At 38.7% G+C, this 19,349-nt stretch overlaps 1 protein-coding gene across 1 annotated transcript; it reads right to left on the reverse strand.

The window, feature by feature from the left end:
• Positions 1-2,077: 2,077 nt before the first annotated feature.
• Positions 2,078-16,488, reverse strand: perp (p53 apoptosis effector related to pmp22). Its single transcript, XM_083897263.1, has 3 exons — positions 16,105-16,488; positions 8,011-8,151; positions 2,078-3,859 (listed from the first exon to the last, which is right to left on the reverse strand). The coding sequence occupies exons 1-3, from the start codon at positions 16,307-16,309 to the stop codon at positions 3,648-3,650; spliced, it is 558 nt and encodes a 185-aa protein (XP_083753389.1). The 5' UTR covers positions 16,310-16,488; the 3' UTR covers positions 2,078-3,647.
• Between the last annotated feature and the right edge of the window lie 2,861 nt (positions 16,489-19,349).

Genomic DNA, 19,349 nt, shown 5'->3' on the forward strand with positions numbered 1-19,349 from the left:
TCTGTCAGTCATTATAGAGAATACGTTCATTTTCATGAATTTCTTGTCAAACTAATCAATAATATTAATCATATTATGTGAATAATAACTGTTGAAAAACTGTAAAATGTTGAATTGTCACAAGTGTTAACAGGCATACTTTTAATTTCTTATTTCTTCCTCTGCCTGCTCCAGTGACAAACATGTTCTTGTTTTATTTTCTTCTATTATCAAACCTGCTCCCTCCTCCTCCTCACCCACTCACAGTATTTCTTACCCTCGTGTCATTTTCCCCTCCTCTTACCACTGCTTTTCCCCTTCTCTCTGTCTCTCCACCCACTTTCACAAAGAACCCAGGACCGTCAAGACATGCTGAGGAAAGTCTAATGTGAGGCTTGTCCCAGGGTGTGTCTCTCTGGGTGTGTGCAAACACCCCAGCAATAATTTATGACTCACAAATGTGGATCTGTGTGTGTGTGTGTGTGTGTGTGTGTGTGTGTGTGTGTGTGTGTGTGTGTGTGTGTGTGTGTGTGTGTGTGTGTGTGTGTGTGTGTGTGTGTGTGTGTGTGTGTGTGTGTGTGTGTGTGTGTGTGTGGTTCATGGACTAGGATTGTCTCTGTGTGCACAGACTTGAACATTTACAAACTGCTCACGTCCTGAACTTCATGTTTATTTATCCATATGAAATTAAATGTATGTGAAAAACTTATTTTTTAAAATGGAAAATCTTAAGAGTAAGTGTCTGAAGAGTTTTAATGCTTTAATGCTTTTAATCTGGTCACCTTTTTCACCCTGGCTCCTTTTCATAAAAGTGAAGTTAGTTGTATTTGTTAGTCCAGGGTTTCTCACTCCTGGTCCTGGGGAGTCACTGTCCTCCATGTTTTAGATGTTTCCCTGCTCAAACACACCTGATTCAAATGATCGGCTTATCAGTAAGCTCTGCTGAAGCCTGATAATGACCCATTTATTTGAATCAGGTGTGTTGGAGCAAGGAAACACCTAAAACATGGGTGGCTCCTCAGGACCAGGAGTGAGAAACCCTGTGTTAGTCCATCAAACTCTGTCTCTGATCAAACTGAAAGCTTTTATTTTTTCAGGTTTACCTTAATTTTACATTTTCCAAAGGATTTTTATGAAGGTCATAAAGTTGTTTCCAGATTGCAGTCAAGGAAACATACACACCTGCATCTCGCCCTGCAAGCAGAACAGGATTTTATACCATACCACCATCTGGTCATTTGTACCTGCTTTTAAAAATATACACACTATAACACCTTTGAAATCTCCATGATGGATATTTGCTTTTTAATTTGCTTCACTGTCTCCAATCCTGACCTAACTTGCACTCAGCAACTTAGTTTTACTTATACTATGTATTCTTTATATTGTCATATTTTACATTTTACTGACTTTACTTCGTGTCACTATTGCTGAGCATCTTAAATATAGATGGAACCAAATTTTGCCACATTGTACACATGTGTGTTTTGCAATGGCAATAAAGTATATTCTATTCTAATCTATTTTTCACTCCTCATATTGACAACTTCAACTCAGTTAAAAAATGCAGCTGCCATCTCTCTTCTGGTGCATGAATACTGAAAATGCTCGACAAGAAACAACAAGTCTTTGAACCCTTACACTTTGGACAGTGTATTAAAAAAGCCAACTCTCTCACAACATTAAGATATAGCTACGACCTGGCACTTGAATGTATGTTTAATGTAATGTATTATTCATTATAACATGTGGTTTGCCACACTCATTACTAACAATTGTTTTAATGCAACTCAAACTTACATAGATTTTGGTTTTAGGTTGTTTTATTCCCTACTGCTATTTGGCGAATTAAAATAATATATTCACAAACATACTATGACCTTTTTCCTCCTCATATTAACAAATGCTGATTATTATTTTTTAACTTCCCACTAACCAAGGTGACGTCTTCAAATGTCAAAAGAAATAATTCAACTTCATCCATTGAAAACATGGCCCCTGTGTTCTGAAAACAGACAAATAAATAAATCAAAATAAAAGCACCCTTTTCCAAAAAAATTTTTTTTATTATTGAATTAAACTATACAGACTACCAAAACTAATCAATTTATACTAGAGCAGAAAGTCACTGAAGGGTGAAAGCAGTCTTCATGAAGCTGTAGCTGCAAAAAGAAACATGCCTGTCGATCAACTCACATTTTCACCTCATTGTTTTGAGTTTCTTCATGTGTAGACTTTCCTGAATCTGATCTTATGCTTGTCGAAAATCGTATAGAGACTCATATAGAGAATAAGTGTTGGAGTTTGACCTACAACTATTCATTATAAGACATAGATCTTTTCTCTGAATATTCATGAAATACAGCATGACATGGTCCTGTTTGGGCAAGAACGTGCGACTGTTGACGATCCAGTGAGTGAAACCAGGCGGACCAGTTTGTTCAAGAGAACTCAAGAGCTCAGCAAAACACATCGCTGAGGAATCTCACACACAGTGAGAGTTTATACCTCGGTATTATTGTGTCAATTATGATTTAAATAAGAATTAAAACTTGAACGCTTATGGAAACAACATGATTGGATTTTTTTTTTATTTCTAAAGGAACTTATAATTAAAAATACTTTAATGTTTTCTCCAAATACAACCACACTGATGCAAAAAAAATAAAAAATAAAAGGGTGTCTGACTTTGTTCCCTTGAAACCAACATTTTGACAAGGCAGCTCACATTCAGTTGGACCGTTCTAATTTGAATATTTCAGTAATTGGGTAAGACGTGACATTTAAAACAACTTTGAGGACAAACTGAGAGGGAATTTCTAAGACTGATCATCAAGCTCAGCTCAATATGCTTCCAGGGTCAAAACAAAAACTAAAGAATGCAGCTTTCAAACACCTATTCTGCATCATAACCACCATCCCACATAGAATGTTATTAAAACAACAACACAACAAACTCCCACAGTTATACCTATTTGCTGGTAAGTCAATAAGAATACAAAATGAAAACGATCGAACAAACGCATAAAATGGTGCAAACACAACTGTTAAAATGACATTTCCATTTCAGTTCTGTTAAATCTGCGTCCAAAGCTCTGCTTCCTTCTTACCTTATGCACAGCAAAATTCAGACAAAAACGACACACACACAAGAACACAATCTAGTTTTAGCACTCAGCACAAACGATGATTCATTACTTATATCGCTTCCTGTGCAGATATTTTAGTCTAGGTTTGCGAAAACAAATCGGATAAATCAAGACTATATATATATATATATATACGACTAACCTTTACAGTTAATGACATCCATCAGATTAAGTGCACTTGGGTGACGTTGTATTCACTGAGTGTTACAAGTAAAAAGCACAGTTAAAGTGAGGAATATAGTTTTGCTCAACACAGAATGTGGAAAAAATACCATGGTAAAAAATCAGTTATGATGCCGACCGAGTCATTTGTGAACCCCCCCCAAACCACAGTCCACCTCCATTCAGAATCTGACTTCACCCTCGCATGGTGGAGGTCGCGTTTCCCACCAAATGTAGCTGAACAGAGTCATTGTGGATCTTTGGTGAAATGGTACAGTGTAAAAAAAATAATCCAGCTCATGAGGGGAAAACTGGACATGGCTATAGTTGAAGTGGGGGTGTGCAGAATTTCACCCTTTAAGCAGACGTGTAGATGTATTTGGTCTTGGCCAGGTCGCTCAGCTCGTCCTCATAGCGGGGCAGGCAGCAGAAGAGGATGGCGCAGCCGATGCAGAGGATGGTGGCGCCCCAGCCAAAGCCATAGGCCCAGGTGTAGTAATAGTGACCTTCAAAGATCAGCTCGTTGAACTTGACGGGATAGATGATTAGAGCGATGATCTGGAGAATCACTGCAGACAGGACAGACAGGTGGACAAAGTTAGAGACTTAGACTTTTTTCTATGATGCAGTGGTTTGCACTCTTGACTTTGCAGCAAGAAGAACCGGTCAGAACAAGGGACAATGAACAATGGAGTTTGCATGTTCTCCCCGTGTGTGTGTGTGTGATTTCCTACAGGTTCTACGGTTTCTTCCCACAGTCTAAAAACATACAGATTTGGGGATTAAGCAGAGTGGAAACTCTAAATTGACCATAAGTGTGAGAGTAGATGTTGTGGTTTGTCTCTGTGATGGACTGACAACCTGTCCTTTCACCATATGTCAGCTGTGATTGGGCACCAGTGCTCCCCGCCATCCTCATGTGGAGGATAAAGCAATAGAAGATAAATGAATGAATGAATGAATGAATGTTTAGGCCCTAAAATCACTTCTAAAATTGACATGTATCTGTATGTTTTTGTAAACATACTGACTGACCAAGAGATACTTCAAATTAAAACCTTAAGGAGAAGGTTTCTAGGTTAAGAGTTCAACACCAAAGGGCTCAAATATACTCAAACCCAGTAGTCCAGTGTCACTTGGCCACTCCTGTTGACTACAATCTCAGATTGAGTATTTCAACTCACAAGAGTCATGGAGCATGGCAGAGTGGTGGTCAATATGCGTGACCAGTACACAGACACTCCTTATGGTCTGGTCAATAAAAGGGCACACCAAAATGTGGACTTGTCACTTGTCAATATGCCACAGATGTCACAAATCATGAGGGAGCGTGCCATTGGCATGCTGAGTGCTGGGTTGAACATACAGCTGTGACAACACAACTGAATGTGCATCATTCCACGATCATTCCAGGCCACAATCATTGGGGATTTAGTCTTTTTAGTCTGGGAAAAGACCTGGAACTAGAACATCTTCTAGAATATCCTCAGGAACATGTGTAATGATGTTATGAACCAACTGAGAAGTAGGTTTGCTTTCTCATAGGCTTCCATTCAAATGGACTTCTTTTGCAACAAGCAGAGTCGCCACCTGGTGGCTACTCAGTATATTCTTACTTCCAGGTTATCTTCAACCAGCAGACAGGAAGACTTCATATATCATATGTCTAAGATTACTGGGCTGGTTCTCTTGCTACCAGAAGAGAGTTTCACTGCCTCTTATTTATCTATAAAGCATGTGGTAATAAACTCACAGCCGACTGAAAACCTTCATCACACACGCTCACAGAGTTACATAAAACTGTCTGTCTCACGTACAAAAATGGAGTCGAAACTGCATTCTCATTTTACGCACCTGACAAATGGAACAATCTCCAGAGAATACTCAAACTAGACCGACTGGTCTCCATTTATGCATTTAAGACACTAAGACACACTGTACACAGACTGTTCATGCTTCTCGTAGCACTTTTTCTGTATTGATTGTTTTATAATTGTATTTTATTTTATTATTTTTATTTTGTGAGCTTGTATGTATATGTGTTGTCTTTCTTTAAAAAATAAATTTAAAAAAATCAAATTTTATTTCCTTGCAAGGATCTTTCCTGTATATATAATAAAAAAAAATTGAAATAAATCACAATAGTGGAGTAAGATTCATCTGGCATTAAGCACAGTATGGTTAAATATGGCTTTACCATGGAGGAGAAACTGATTTCAAACCAAACCTCTTTATCATAGTTGGTGAATGATTACACTGACACTAACAGCAGGGTGTGTAAATATCTCAGCACGAACGTGTAAGAGTCACAACGGCTCAACATCACGATCCGTCAGTTAGACAACGCTGGCACTGATCACTGCCTTGTCGAGACTCATGCACGGTTATTCCAGAGAAAGGTGTGACGCTGGCATCATTTAACTGTGGGCAGGCGGAGAATATGGATGCTTCATCAACAACACAATGCCACTTATGAATCAATCAGGGCAGGTTTGGTTTCAACAGAAACACCTGTGAGGACTGGAGTTAGTCATCATTCACTCAACAGGAGAGAAACTACTGCTATGATTAACTGATGAACTCACTAACTCATCTATATAAATTAGTTAGCCTTTACGTTCCTTGCATTACCATAACTGAAAAATCAGCTCCCCCTATATGAAAAACATACTTCCTACAGGTACTGCACTCGTAAACCAATCAAGAGTTTATTTACTTAAAACAAGATGGCGGCGGCCGGTTGCCCCGATTCTTGATTCTTATTTTGTTGGTTTTCCTTATCTGTTTTACTGTGTATTTTATTTCAGCTAACTTATTTATATGATTTCTTTATTCTTTCTTTTTTAGTGCTGTCAAACGTTAACGCGTCAACGGTGTTTAACGGCGTCAGCGCACGTTAACGCACAACGCATTTCCATGACGACTGACCGGAAAAAGACGCACGTGACGTCATATTTACATGACTCCGGATTGTTAAAATGAGTCTGTAAAGTAACGCTAAACTTTAAAAAGAGAGGCATACATATACGCAGTACACAGGTACGCTGGTTATTTGAAGCACTGCTCTTTTCGTTGAATAAAAAGACCGCTCCAGTTCGACTGTAGGTGCGCTAACGGCACTAAAAGGAGCTAATGCAGCTAACGGAGCTAACTGGTAAACGGTGCCTGGACTCATGACGTCATGTCTTTTACTGGTCAGTCGTCATGGAAACGTGTCATGCGTTAACCTATTGCACAGCACTCATCTTTTTTAATGTGAAGTACATTGAGTACCTTGCAGATATTGTAAAGTGCTATATAAATGAATTCATTTCAAATGTTGGACTCTAATGTGGCTCTGCAAATAAGAATTATCCTCATTATCACTTGATCTGCCAGTTAAATCTTAGTCTTAATAACTCACCAGCCGAGTTTGAAGCCTATTGAAGCTGAAATTGTCTACTGAGTCTTGGGTTTGAATATTTCATCCAGCGTAAACATCATCTAACTTTGATGCAGTGGTCCTGGTTTTATTTTCCGTCTAATAATTTCTGACATAGACTGGTGATCTGAACCCAACAGTCCAGCGCCCCAGCATGACCCTCATGTGGAGGCTAAAGCCGTAGAAGATGAGTGAGTGTACACTGAGAGGTGTAATGCACATCCACAGTTCAAAGTTTTTCTTCACCGAATAATTTCTAAGAATACAACTTTTTTCCTATGATTGCTGCTGATACACATTTGCTTCTTCTTCTCCCAACAAGTTTGGACAGGCTGCATACTACACACATCTATACTCAACAGATCAAAGACTAGGTATCATTTTTATTCACTGCAGTGCTGCTGAGATGAAAGCGCCACAGAGCAACCCTGTGCGTGTACTTCCACACTTATTTTTCTTTTCTAATCTCTATTTCTTTCAGGACTCTGAGCGATACATGAGTCACTTATGGGAGCCGAGTGCTAAATTCTTTCTGCAGCGAGAGCAGCTTGAGGTGACTCCCCTCCAGCACATTGAAAACAGGCTCAGTCACAGACACATCGCAGCGTCCGTGAGTTACGAGCGGCCAGTATCCACCTGTCACTGGCCCTGAAAAGCTGCATGATTTCATGTGTTTGTGTCTCAGCGTCTGGCTCTGTCCCATGTTCTCAGCCTTTCCGCGGTGAGTCAAACGGTCGACAAGACAAAGCCAACGGGTTCCCGTGGTAACGTCACACCAAAACCCAACCTCCCTGTTGAAAACCTCTGACACACTTTCTTCTTTATCCACAGCCTTTCTCTCTAATGCCTTGTTTTCCTACTAGTTCATCAGCAAACAGCCCCGCCCCTCTAGAGTTCCTGCTAATCTGAAAAGTCCCTATAGTCGTGAGCAGGTACTTCTTTGGGTGAAAGTTCGAGGGTCGAGGGAAAGTAATTTCTTTGGAACGGTTTTTCGAAATCCTGGGTAAAAAAGTTCCTGTGGTGGAAAAAAGGGGCTAATGATTTTTTTTCTCTGCAACTCAGTGAGTTTGAAAAAAAAAAAAATGATTTGTCTACTTGTGGCAAACGAAAAAAGGATTAAAGTTGGAAAAACTGTTATCTTCAATAGTCAATTTCTTGTGTATGTGTGTAAGTGACACCGGGTGATTCTCAGTGCCAACACGCTTCACTTGATTCAGTGTGTGTTTGTGTGTGTGTGTGTGTGTGTGTGTGTGTGTGTGTGTGTGTGTGTGTGTGTGTGTGTGTGTGCGCGCGTCTTACCAACAACAATCAACAGCACGCCGATGAAGGGCAGGAGTTGGATGTTGAGTGTGCAGCACAGAGCCACGCAGGAGATGATGAAGGCGACGATGAGGATGAGGAGGCCGATGATCATGAGCGCAGCCACTGCTTTGGCCCAAGCTGGAGTTTTAACACAAAACAAACGCACACGTTAACAATCGACACAGTTAAGTCATCACTTGCGGTCTGCGTTCGTTTACTTAATTAGCTTTGCTTTTACTTCCTGCCTCTGATGACATTCGAATGAACTCAATATAAAAAACCTTGTAGTCAAACTTAAGAAATAGTGAGAGAAACAGCAGGAGAATATGAAGGTCTGTGTTTGTGCAGCAGCAGCAAGTGCTGCAGTGAGCAATATTAGATCTTTTTTCTTTTTTTTTTCATTTCGCCTTTCGAGTTTTGCTTCTCACTGGACAAGGCTGCTGGATCTGTGAGGGGAGAAATATGAGAAGTATCTGCAGAATTTATTAAGAGCCGAGAAGCTAAACTTGATGTTTTATTGATCATTATTATTCTTTTAAAATATGCAGTACTACACAGGGCATGTTTCAGATGTGATTTATTTATTTATTTCTTCCTTTCATTAAAGTGCAATGTGAATATGTGAAAATCGATACATGAATTCATGAACACGTTTCAATTTTTCGACACTTTTCATGATTGGAAAAGAGCAGTTAGAGGCCTGACCCGTACAACATAAAACTACAATAACCCATAAAACTAAAGATCAACACAAATGAAATAGTTACAAGTGCATATTGTCTCTTTATCATGTTGAAAACAGAAAAAATATTTGTAGAACCCTTTAAATCATTCAGGTTTTACACTGACAACAGAAACAGAAACACAGATTTGTTTTAAAGTGGTCAGAGCAACTTTTTAAATTATTTTTTATTTATGTTCTCTGGCCTCTCTTTGTTTCTGGCTTTGGCCATAACTCATAATATCTGCTGTTCTATTATCTCTTTAGGTTTCAATAACCCTGACTTAATAATCTGCTGGTATGTTCTCTAAACTCGACTTTATGAGCGATTCTAACTGCGATAAAAACAGGGGCAGTGTATTACTTCTACACAATAACAGCAATATGAGTGAATAGTACAACATTGTCACTCACTTGGCTTTGTTCAACACTTTTTTAGACACCATAAATGACATTTCCATGTAAATGTTTCATCCATGATAACGCCTAAAAAACCTCAACGGAGATGTTAACTCAAATTTTATTTTATTTAACTTTAACTATTTAATTTTCAATATTTCAATTCACATAATTATCGTAGCATTTCTTTTTGCCCTTATATTTAATCCTTAGAGTTCATGTGGCCTGGATCTTTGCTGCAGGCCCTTGGGAATAATACACAACTCCTTATATGGACATCTTGGGGGTGTGTGTTTTTCATATGTTTAACTACTCAGGCTTTTTAAAAAAAGTTTTTTTTAGTCATAGTTATCATTCATTTTAAAAATCACATCTTTAGTAGCGATATTAAGTGAATAAAATTATAAAAAAATAGACTGAATTTCAGTCATTTTCCTTCATAGAAACGAGCCAGGCAAACCTTGAACTGCCCCGTATTTCCAAATTTCACAAATTCAATCCAATTTAAACATTTTGAGTGCTTTTTGCACAGGTGCGTTTATTTAAACTCTTAGAAATAAGGGTTCCAAAAGGGTCCTTCTACAAGGGCTGAGGTTCTACCTGGAACCATTTGCTTCTGATAAACCCTTTCCCGAAGAAGGTGCTTTTCAAGGGTTCTTGGTAACACTAATGGCTCCAGTAAGAACCATTTTGATGCCGAGAAACCTTTAAAACCCCTTTCCTGAATAAAGGGTTTTAAAAGGTTTTAAAAACCCTTTTGGAGGGTTCCAGGTGGAACCTTTTTATAAGCCGAAGAACCTTATATGGTTCTACTTAGCACTTTTATTTCAAAGAGTGTAGTTGGTGAAAATGGAAAAGGAAATTTCATCACATTGTCTAGGTTGTGCTGAAAAACTTAAATATTGCTTACAGCCTAAATGCTCTGTGTTCTAAGGGCTAAACTGCTGTTAAATGATGTCAACTTTGAGGTGTTTGTGTTTGATTCTAAGTGTAAAGTCGACATGTATTGTGCAATGCATGTACATGCCCTGAGGCCATTTTGCAGCCTTAATAACCTTCCTTTCTCTCTTTGTGAGTCTCTGTGTCTCTCTCCTCACCACAGCATAGACTCATAACAGCACATTCCACAAGTGCAATGAGGTTCAATCTGACATCGAATGAGAGAGTCTTCGACTCGACGCACATACCAGACACACCCTTCACAACACTTTTGCTCTCTGTCACTCTTTGGGTTCTGTGATTACACTCAAACAAACATGTACCATCGAGAGTGCGGCGCTGCAGATGAAAACTCCTGCAGATGTATAATGCTTGATGTCGCTGCTGGAAGTAAAGTGGCTTTCACTGCTTATAATAATGGTCTCTGGTAAAAGGTCACGGCTCATGGCTCTGAAAACTCTCCGAGTGAGTTATGAGAAGGTTTCACAAGCAGCTCTCAGGGACTGACATACAAAGAAAGACTTCCTACGCGTTATATTTCACCTCAATAAGCAGGTGCCACTTTCTTTTTTATTTATTTTTTACAAACATGTATCTGCACGAGTGTGTGAGGACACTTTTATACGACAACAGCCAAGAACACTGTGATGCATTTTGTTGCAGTCACACTCACTGTTACTGGATCAGCCAACGCCCCTAAATTATTCATACCTGTGTGAGTCTGGGAGTGTGTGAGTGTGTGAGTGTGAGTCAAGACACATGCACACGGACTAGTTCGACTGGTTCAATCCTTTTCTTTTTACCGCATAATAATCTAGAGTAATCGATAAAAAAGATTTGTTTCAACACGATCAAAAACCTACTGCTACTGGTTTGAAATGCAGTGAGGGTGGCGTACGTGATTTGTAAAAAAAAAAATACTTTAAAGGGTTTTGAAAGGGGAATGAAATGATCCATGTAATATGAGAGTAATGAAAACTGCCAGACACTATCACAGTTTGTTTTATTCTTCCCTCTCACTGATTAGATTGTCCAGCAGTGTAACATACCAGTCATATCAGCCACTCTGGAACACTTTCCCACAACTTAAGCCTCAAAAATACAATCGTATAACTGTAGAAATCAATTTTAAAAATATCACTTTAGGTACTTAGGAATTATTTCTGTTTAAAATATGAGGGGGGACATGAAAACAAAATGTACAAGCTGAACATAATTAGCGTTGCACTTTATATCACCATCTGTGCTGCAGTGAAGTTTAAAAACATTCTTAAATCTTTTACAGATGTGTGTTGGGGATCGTAAACTGGAGATAAAGATGGGAATCCTCTGAATGTGATGGTTTTCTTTTCAGTATAGTCTTCATATGCTGGTCCTTATGTTTTCAAAGAGGTCAGCGTTTGTTTAATTTGGTTAAAATTTAGGTCAGGGCTCTTAAGGTTAGAGGTGTTGGTATGTGTGTGTGTGTTCTTATATCTGTAGCTCTGTGAGGACCAAACATTGTATAAAACCCACAGCGTGAGGACAGTTTGGCAAAGTGAGGACATTTTGCCTGGTTGACTTTTTAAAAGGGCTTTTTGGGGCGTTAAGACATAGTTTTGGGTTACGGCTAGAATTGTGATGGTTAAGGTTAGGGTAAAGGGCTATAGTGAATGTATTATGTCTATGAGTGTCCTCACAAGCGTGTGTGTATGTGTGTTTGGAGACCAAAACCTGATCCTAATCAAGCAGAATCTAATTTCTGAGCCACTGGTTAAGTTTAGGGCGAAGATTTGAATTGTGGTTAGGTCATAGGGTTAGGCATGGACTGTTCAGGGTTAAGTTCTGAGATAATGCTTTGTTTAAAAACGTCCAAATGGAATGGAAGTCAGAGCATGTCTGTCTTCCTGTAGCTGCACAAAGCCCATTTTAGACTGTGAAACTGTGCTGGGAAAATAACGTCTCGTAACCATTGGGTGTGTTCCTGTGAGTCACAGGTGAGCACACAAGCTGCCTTTCCTGATTACTCTTACTTCACACCCTGTCGGTCTGTCCAACATCTGTTTTCCTGTCCTGATCAACACCATTGGGATTAGGCTGCAGCCTGACAGAAATGTGTATCTATATATATGTATATATATATACTGTATGTCCTACAGGCCAGGATAATATTCATAAAACTTTGTATAAAATGTCTTTCGCACAGGCAGCAGGGGATAAAATGAAACACCTGCTCATCGTGCAGACACTGGAGACACTGTGTTTTATTTCAGAACACACACTGTTCTTACTTGAGGCTACTGAACAACATAAATATGAACACAACTATGGTTACTGGAATTCAGAGGTTCAGTGGTAGCAGGGGCGAGTAAAAGTCTCCTATGTTGCCATGTGTCACTTAGACGAACCACGTATTTGATTTTCATTCCATAATTTAAATAATCTTTTAAGCAAAATAAATATGAGATGTTTTGATATAGAACCACAGTTAGAAAACAGAACAGAATGGTTTCAATGAAATCTGTAACGCAAAAAAAAAAATGGCTACATGAAAAATAACCAGTGGTCAGTTGAACCGAGAAATGCTGTGAGCCAATAATGTTGTTTTTGTTTTCCTAAAATAAAAATAAATGCATATTATCACAATGGATTTTTTGGAATAATGGAGCCACTTTGAACTGCAGAAAATGACACTTCACTAAATAATAATAAGTACTGATGAAAATAATGGTTTATTGTAGCCTTGGTAATGAAATATGTCAACTGTACCTGATTTACTTACTTATCTGCCGTGTTACATTTTGTTCTTACTGCGTTTTCTGTATTATTATCTCTTCTTTTTTTATTGATAATTTGCTTTTTTAAATCTTTTTAATTGCACTATAATTTGTGACCTTATTTCAATGTAAAACACATGCTTTCTTTCTGTTAAAGGTGCTAGTAACCCAATGGAGTGATTTAAATATATAGTTACTTTGCCGTAACTGGTGTGTTACGTAATTTCACCATATCCTGGCGCAATGACTCATATTTATCCTGTCATTATCTACTTTCCACGTGTTTTTCCTCGATGACACACTCTTGCCGAAACATGTTTTATTCGTATTGTTCAGTAAAACAGCTTTTCCATCTGGAGCAGTCTTCATGACAGGGAGTCTGTTTGGTCTGATGCCAATATTCACTACATGCTGTGTCCACACACACGCACGCACACACACACACACACACACACACACACACACACACACACACACACACACACACACACACACACACACACACACACACACACACACACACACACACACACACACACACACACACACACACACACACACACACACTCAATTCTGCCAATCTGGTTTGTTTCCTCACTTTTTTAGAACAAATCCCCTTCAAGTATTTAGGCCAGAGTCGTCATACAGGAACTCTCAGGGGAGTGAGAGGGCAAAAATCTTTCACAAATCCAGACAACATTCTTTTGGAAGTTGCCATTGTCTTTTTTTTCTTTTAAGCTCCTTCAATCCTGCTGAGACCAAAACAGCAGAAAGAACCAAGCCCTTCAAACTTCAAACCTGAACCGTGTTGTCCTCAGGATCAAACTTAACAGACTTAATTAATCCTTCTCAAACCCACGTTGATGTAATCACACCAAGAAAATTCAAAAACCTAAACATATTGAAATGGAAATGACACGAAAGAGGATAGATTGGTACTTTGCAAAACAACTGAAACAGTGTTGTCAACAATCCCGTATGCATTTACATCTTGAAAGGATGAGTCGCGTGATCTTACATTTGAGGATTTTGTGTGTTGTAATCCTGACCCAAACATGGTGAACGTCGCAACAAGGCTGCAGCTATGGATTAGTCACAGTAATTCCAAAGAATACTTCTCGCTAGATGTTTCTTGTTTTGTTTCAAAATCCGTGACGAGGAAAATCACATTTTAAATGATTACTGTGTGAAGAAACAAAGGTGTTCTCTTCAGTCTGTAGAATAAATCAGGACAATATTTCATTTTAAAATCACATTTTGGCTTTCAGAAATAGTGTGCCTCATTGCCCAACATTTCGATTAATCGTTCAGCCCTAACAAGAACCCAGAACCATCAATTATTTGCCATTTTTGCCCGGGAAAACAACTTAAACCTTTTGCATATTCTGTTCCTGGGCTGCACTTCATTGGGTTTGAAGGTTAATATAGCACTCGCAGAGGCTTCACACAGCCATAAACAGTCGCTCTAAAATATTTACTGATACTGTGAAGATTGTGTCATACTCTAAGAGTTTTAATCAACACCTCTCCAGAAGAATTGACACCACTGACCTGTAACATGGACTCAACAAAGTCACCGGTAAAAGTAAAGAGTGAAGTTTTCAATGTCTAATGACAACTGTTGTGTCTTTGTCAGTGGCAGCCATTCTGACATGAAACAGCTGTAGGACTTGCTGATAAGATTATGTTGACAAAATGAACGTCTAACACATATTCAGCCATTTTCACCCGTGGGGTTTCTAATCCTCTCTTATGTCTCTTTTTTTTATTTATGATTACCTGTTAATTCCCTGTGATTCATGACTTTATTTGTGTGTGTTTTTTTAAGTAGTTGTGGTTGCAATAAAACATACCCATGCTTCCCTGCCTGTCAAAAACAAACAAAAAAATATATATATATTTCAGTGTTGCGTGCAAAAACACTGCCACGGTCTGTTTCACAGCAATTTATTCCAGTTTATCAGTCAGTCAGATTGATGAATTTTTAGTTTAGTATAATAAAACCAGACTATGGGGGAAATGTATCAGTAGGGGTTTGTTCTTTTTGATTCATATCTTTTTGATTATGGACTTTATAGCGCACACTACAGGAAGTGGAAAAGGGGAATATACAGAAGAAAACTGTGTAGTTATAAAATAATAATAATGATCATTATTATTATTATAATAACAATCTAACAGTTGACACAATATGAGGTAGAAAGTAGAAGAAAAGGGCATTTTTAAAAGTGATTTTAAAAAGCATTAAAAGTGATTGTTTTCATATGGAATGAACAAAAAGCTGGCAATATTTTTGATGCAAATTTAACATAGCAATAAAAAACATACAGCAATAACTCACCCAGAGCTGCAACAAATGATTATTTACGTAATCGATTAATCTGTCGATTATTTTCTTGAATAATCGACGTATGGTTTGGTCCAGAAAATGTCAGAAAATGTAAAAAAAAAACGTTGATCAGTGTTTGTCAAACTTGGAAATTATGATGTTCTTGAATGTCTCGTTTTGTACACAAACCAAAATGATTCAGTTTGAAGCTAAAACAATCAGAAATCATTGTTTTAATCATGAAAAAAGCTACAAACTGATTATCAAAATAGTCGACGATTAATTGAGTAATCGATTAATAATCGATGAATTGTTTCAGCTCTAAACTCATTCTAAGTTGATATTAATCGACGGGCCACATGCAATTGATTTGGGGGCCGCATGTGGCCCGCGGGCCGCAAGTTTAAGACCACTGACTTAAAGGCAAACCTTTACAAATGAAAGTGCTAGTGCAATAAAATATGTACACATTTCATGTATCAGTCAACATGGGTCAGAAGAAAACTGTGTAGTTATAAAATAATAATAATAAACATTGTTATAATAACATCCTTACAGTTGACACAATATGAGGCAGAAAGTATAAGGAAAAAAACCTTTTTATGGCCTAAACCACCTGTATAAGCACTCTTTTATTGTCCAGGCTGGTGATTGTAATAGTGAAGAGCAAAGTTCACCAGAGTCTGACTGAGTGTGAGTGAACTAAAGGCCCTGTTCCTCTGCTCCTGTGTAGTTTGGAGCTGTTGTCAGGGGACAAACACCTTCAAGTTAAACTGTGAGTGTTGGATTTCAGCTCACACTGAGACAAACAGCTGATCACGAAGCTGTGTTTAATCGACTGTTTCTCTCCATTATGTCTCTTTCTCTTACGGAGCCATTACTCGCGTGTTGTTTCGTATACGCAGCGCAAAAATAAAAGCCCACCCCGGGGCGGCCACGACACTCACCGTAGTCCATGAGAGTCTTGCAGTCCCACTGGTCGTTCCTGCCCCGGCACTGGTCCCACATACTGGCGTAGTGAGACTTCGCGTCCTCGTCCTCGACCCATCCCGAGGTGGCGGCGATGGCGATAATGTCAAAAATAATGGCGAAGAGCAGCAGCAGGGGCACGATCCACCTGCACCGAGGGTAAGCGATCCCACAGCGAAACATGATCACAGTGCGTGGAGCGGAATGAAGGAGACGGAGGAGAGGATTCGAGCTGCTGACGATCGCCGGCTGTTCGCGTCTACTCCGTGAGGTGTTTTTTTTTTTGTTTTTTTGGAGGGATCGTGTGCGTCTTCGCGCAGAGACTCTCTGTGGATTTTTGGCGTGTTGATACCAAATAAAGAGCCACACCCGTGTGAGCAATGTAACCTGTTTGAGAACCTGAAGGGTTGGGCTTGTCCAGTAGAAGCGGAGTGAGTTCAAGCCCAGCCCCTGTGTCGTTCTACTGTGTCATATTACAACCAGAAAGTCAGAGCAAGGCAAGCGATCACTGCGCTTTCTGCAGAGGGGGAAACAGTACGGACATATTCTACTCAAGTAAAAGTACTAACTTAGGTTCAAGTAAAAAGAACAGGTCTAAAAAATGTACTCATAAAGTAGCTTTTCTTTATTTAGTTACTTCAATAACAAGGTTGATGTTCTTTCTTATGTAGTGCAAAAAGGACAAGGGAACACAAGTCTCACATTTTTACTTAAAGGCGCCATATGTAAGAATGTGGCCAAAAACGGTTACTACATTCAAATTCAAAATACCAAGGTCTTTTAGGTTTGGTTTTCTGACGTAACTGGCAACCCGTGGTTGCTCGGCATCTGAGACTCTACTGACTGCAATGATTGGTAGATGGCGGTAGGTGGCGCCACATGCCAAAACATGATTTCAAAACATAAACATGATTTGCAGTCTGCAAAATATTTTTTTTAATGCAAATATTTTTTCTGTACTGTTGGTGAGTTCAGTTTGTTATATGAACATTATTCCTGAGTCTCTGTGACATATTAGGAGGATTTTATGGCCAGTTGCTTTAGATTTATTACATAATGCACCTTTAAAGGTGCATTATGTAATAAATCTTTTGCGGACTGCAAATCATGTTTCGGCATGTGGCGCCACCTACCGCCGTCTACAAATCATTACAGTTAGTAGAGTCTCAGCTGCCGAGCAACCACAGGTTGCCAGTTACATCTGAGCTACAATGGCGGAGAAAAACGAAACCTTAAAGACCTCGGTATTTTGAATTTTAGTGTAATAACCGTTTTTTTGGCCACGTTCTTACATATGGCGCCTTTAAAGCAGGGGTCTCAAACTCGAATGACCTGGGGCCCACTGAGTGTCTAGTTTGGTTAGTAAGGGGTCGGTGAAGTCAAACAAAAACTTTTCTTTGAGAAAAAGACATGTAAATAATAATATTTATGATGATATTTCACATAATTATTTCGCATTAAAAGTGATTGTGGAACGAACAAAAAGTTGGCAATATAAACGTATTTATGATGCAACTTTAACATAGCAATAAAAAACATACAGCAATAACTCACCAAGAGCTGCAACAAATTATTATTTTCATAATCGATTAATCTGTTGATTACTTTCTCAATTAATCGTTTGGTCCAAAACATTGATCAGTGTTTGTCAAACCTGGAAATGATGATGTTCTTGAATGTCTCGTTTTGTCCACAAACCAAAATGATTTACTGTTTACTGATTTTTTTGTTATGTTGAGCAAAGAAACAAAGAAAATATTCACATTTAAAGGGGAAATAAGTAGTTTATAGTGCCATCTAGAGGAGAGGCTGAAATTTACAACAAAGAACTGCTGCTCTGCTCACCCCCTCCCTTCCCTGAGCGCTACTGTATCCGCAGCTGGTCAAATGTCGTCCTCGTTGTCTTTCTCCGTGTCAGCAGATGAGGTTCGTGAGGTGAGGGAGAGGGCGAGCTACCGCGGCCGTAGCAGACGAAGCGGAGAGAGTGGAGGCTGGACTTCCGCTACATGTAAAGAGACGCTTGATTTGTTCTCTCGCGTTTGTCCTTACAGGCTCCGGTAGAAACATGGCGTCTCGCTGCTAACAGTGGCTATGCAACCGCGGTCCGCGACCATGTTATTTTACATGACTTTTTGAAACACTACGAAAATGAAACAAAAACTATTATACAGCGACTAGACAATGCAGGAGCACATAATATGTATAAAAAAGTAGATTTTGGGTTATATAAACCCATAAATACTACATATTGTACCTTTAAGAAGCTAAAACAATCAGAAATCTTGTTTTAATCATGAAAAATGATTTAAAGTGATTATCAAAATAGTTGACGATTAAATGAGTAATCGATTAATAATCGATGAATCGTTTCAGCTCTAAACTCATTATAGGTTGATAATAATCAGCGGGCCACATGCAATTGATTTGGGGCTGCATGTGGCCTGCGGGCCGCAAGTTTGAGACCATGGACTTAAAGGCAAACCTTTACAAATGAAAGTGCTAGCGAAATAAAATATGTGAACACTTCATGTATCAGTCATCATGGGTCAAAGGTCACAAAATGAGTGCCAATTCACCTGTCCTCATGATTCACTGACAAGGTTTCCTGTGAATTTAAATCCAGGCCATCTTTTCTTTACTCAATAACAGATGTGATTTAAACTGTAGCGAAAAGAAAGGACTTTATAAAGTAGAAGTACACAAAAAAAAACTACTTGATGCAATTCATTACTTGCCACCTCTGGCTTTATAATCACGTTATTTCATTCTCTGTTCCAAACAAGGGTGAAAACTCTCCACACAGACAGTCAAACAGGAGTCTGTCTATCTGTGTGAAGCAAACTGTGGATTATTGTTCAATGTTTTCACACAAAATGACACATAATTACCACATTTTCCACTCAGACTCCACCACCTGCAAAACACTGAATATTTACAGAAAAGGTTCCAAATGCTGACACACTACTAAAAACACAGTGTAAAATGTTGGTGAAATCTTTTTTATTCGGCAGAAATTGAAAATAAAGGAATTATACTTATATTTTATTAAGTGTATAATTACTTGGTGGTCTGAATTGTTATTTTTTACAACCTCAGAATGAGCCTCTTATATTAGGGACCGGGTCAGTTCAATGAATTCTGCCATTTTGGATCACCATGTTTTTACAATAGCCCACAATAGACAGACTTACGATTGCTTTTTCACTATACAGTTCTAGCATGA

Source organism: Microchirus variegatus, assembly GCF_963457635.1.
Source record: "Microchirus variegatus genome assembly, chromosome: 11".
NCBI classification, from domain to species: Eukaryota; Metazoa; Chordata; class Actinopteri; order Pleuronectiformes; family Soleidae; genus Microchirus; species Microchirus variegatus.

Bases quoted from the DNA above. Each gene is read 5' to 3' on its own strand.
- perp (XM_083897263.1), bottom strand. From the start codon at position 16,309: ATGTTTCGCTGTGGGATCGCTTACCCTCGGTGCAGGTGGATCGTGCCC. The intron at 8,152-16,104 runs GTGAGTGTCGTG...TTAAAACTCCAG, and splicing joins CAAGACTCTCATGGACTACG to CTTGGGCCAAAGCAGTGGCT. The intron at 3,860-8,010 runs GTAAGACGCGCG...TCCTGTCTGCAG, and splicing joins CGTGCTGTTGATTGTTGTTG to TGATTCTCCAGATCATCGCT.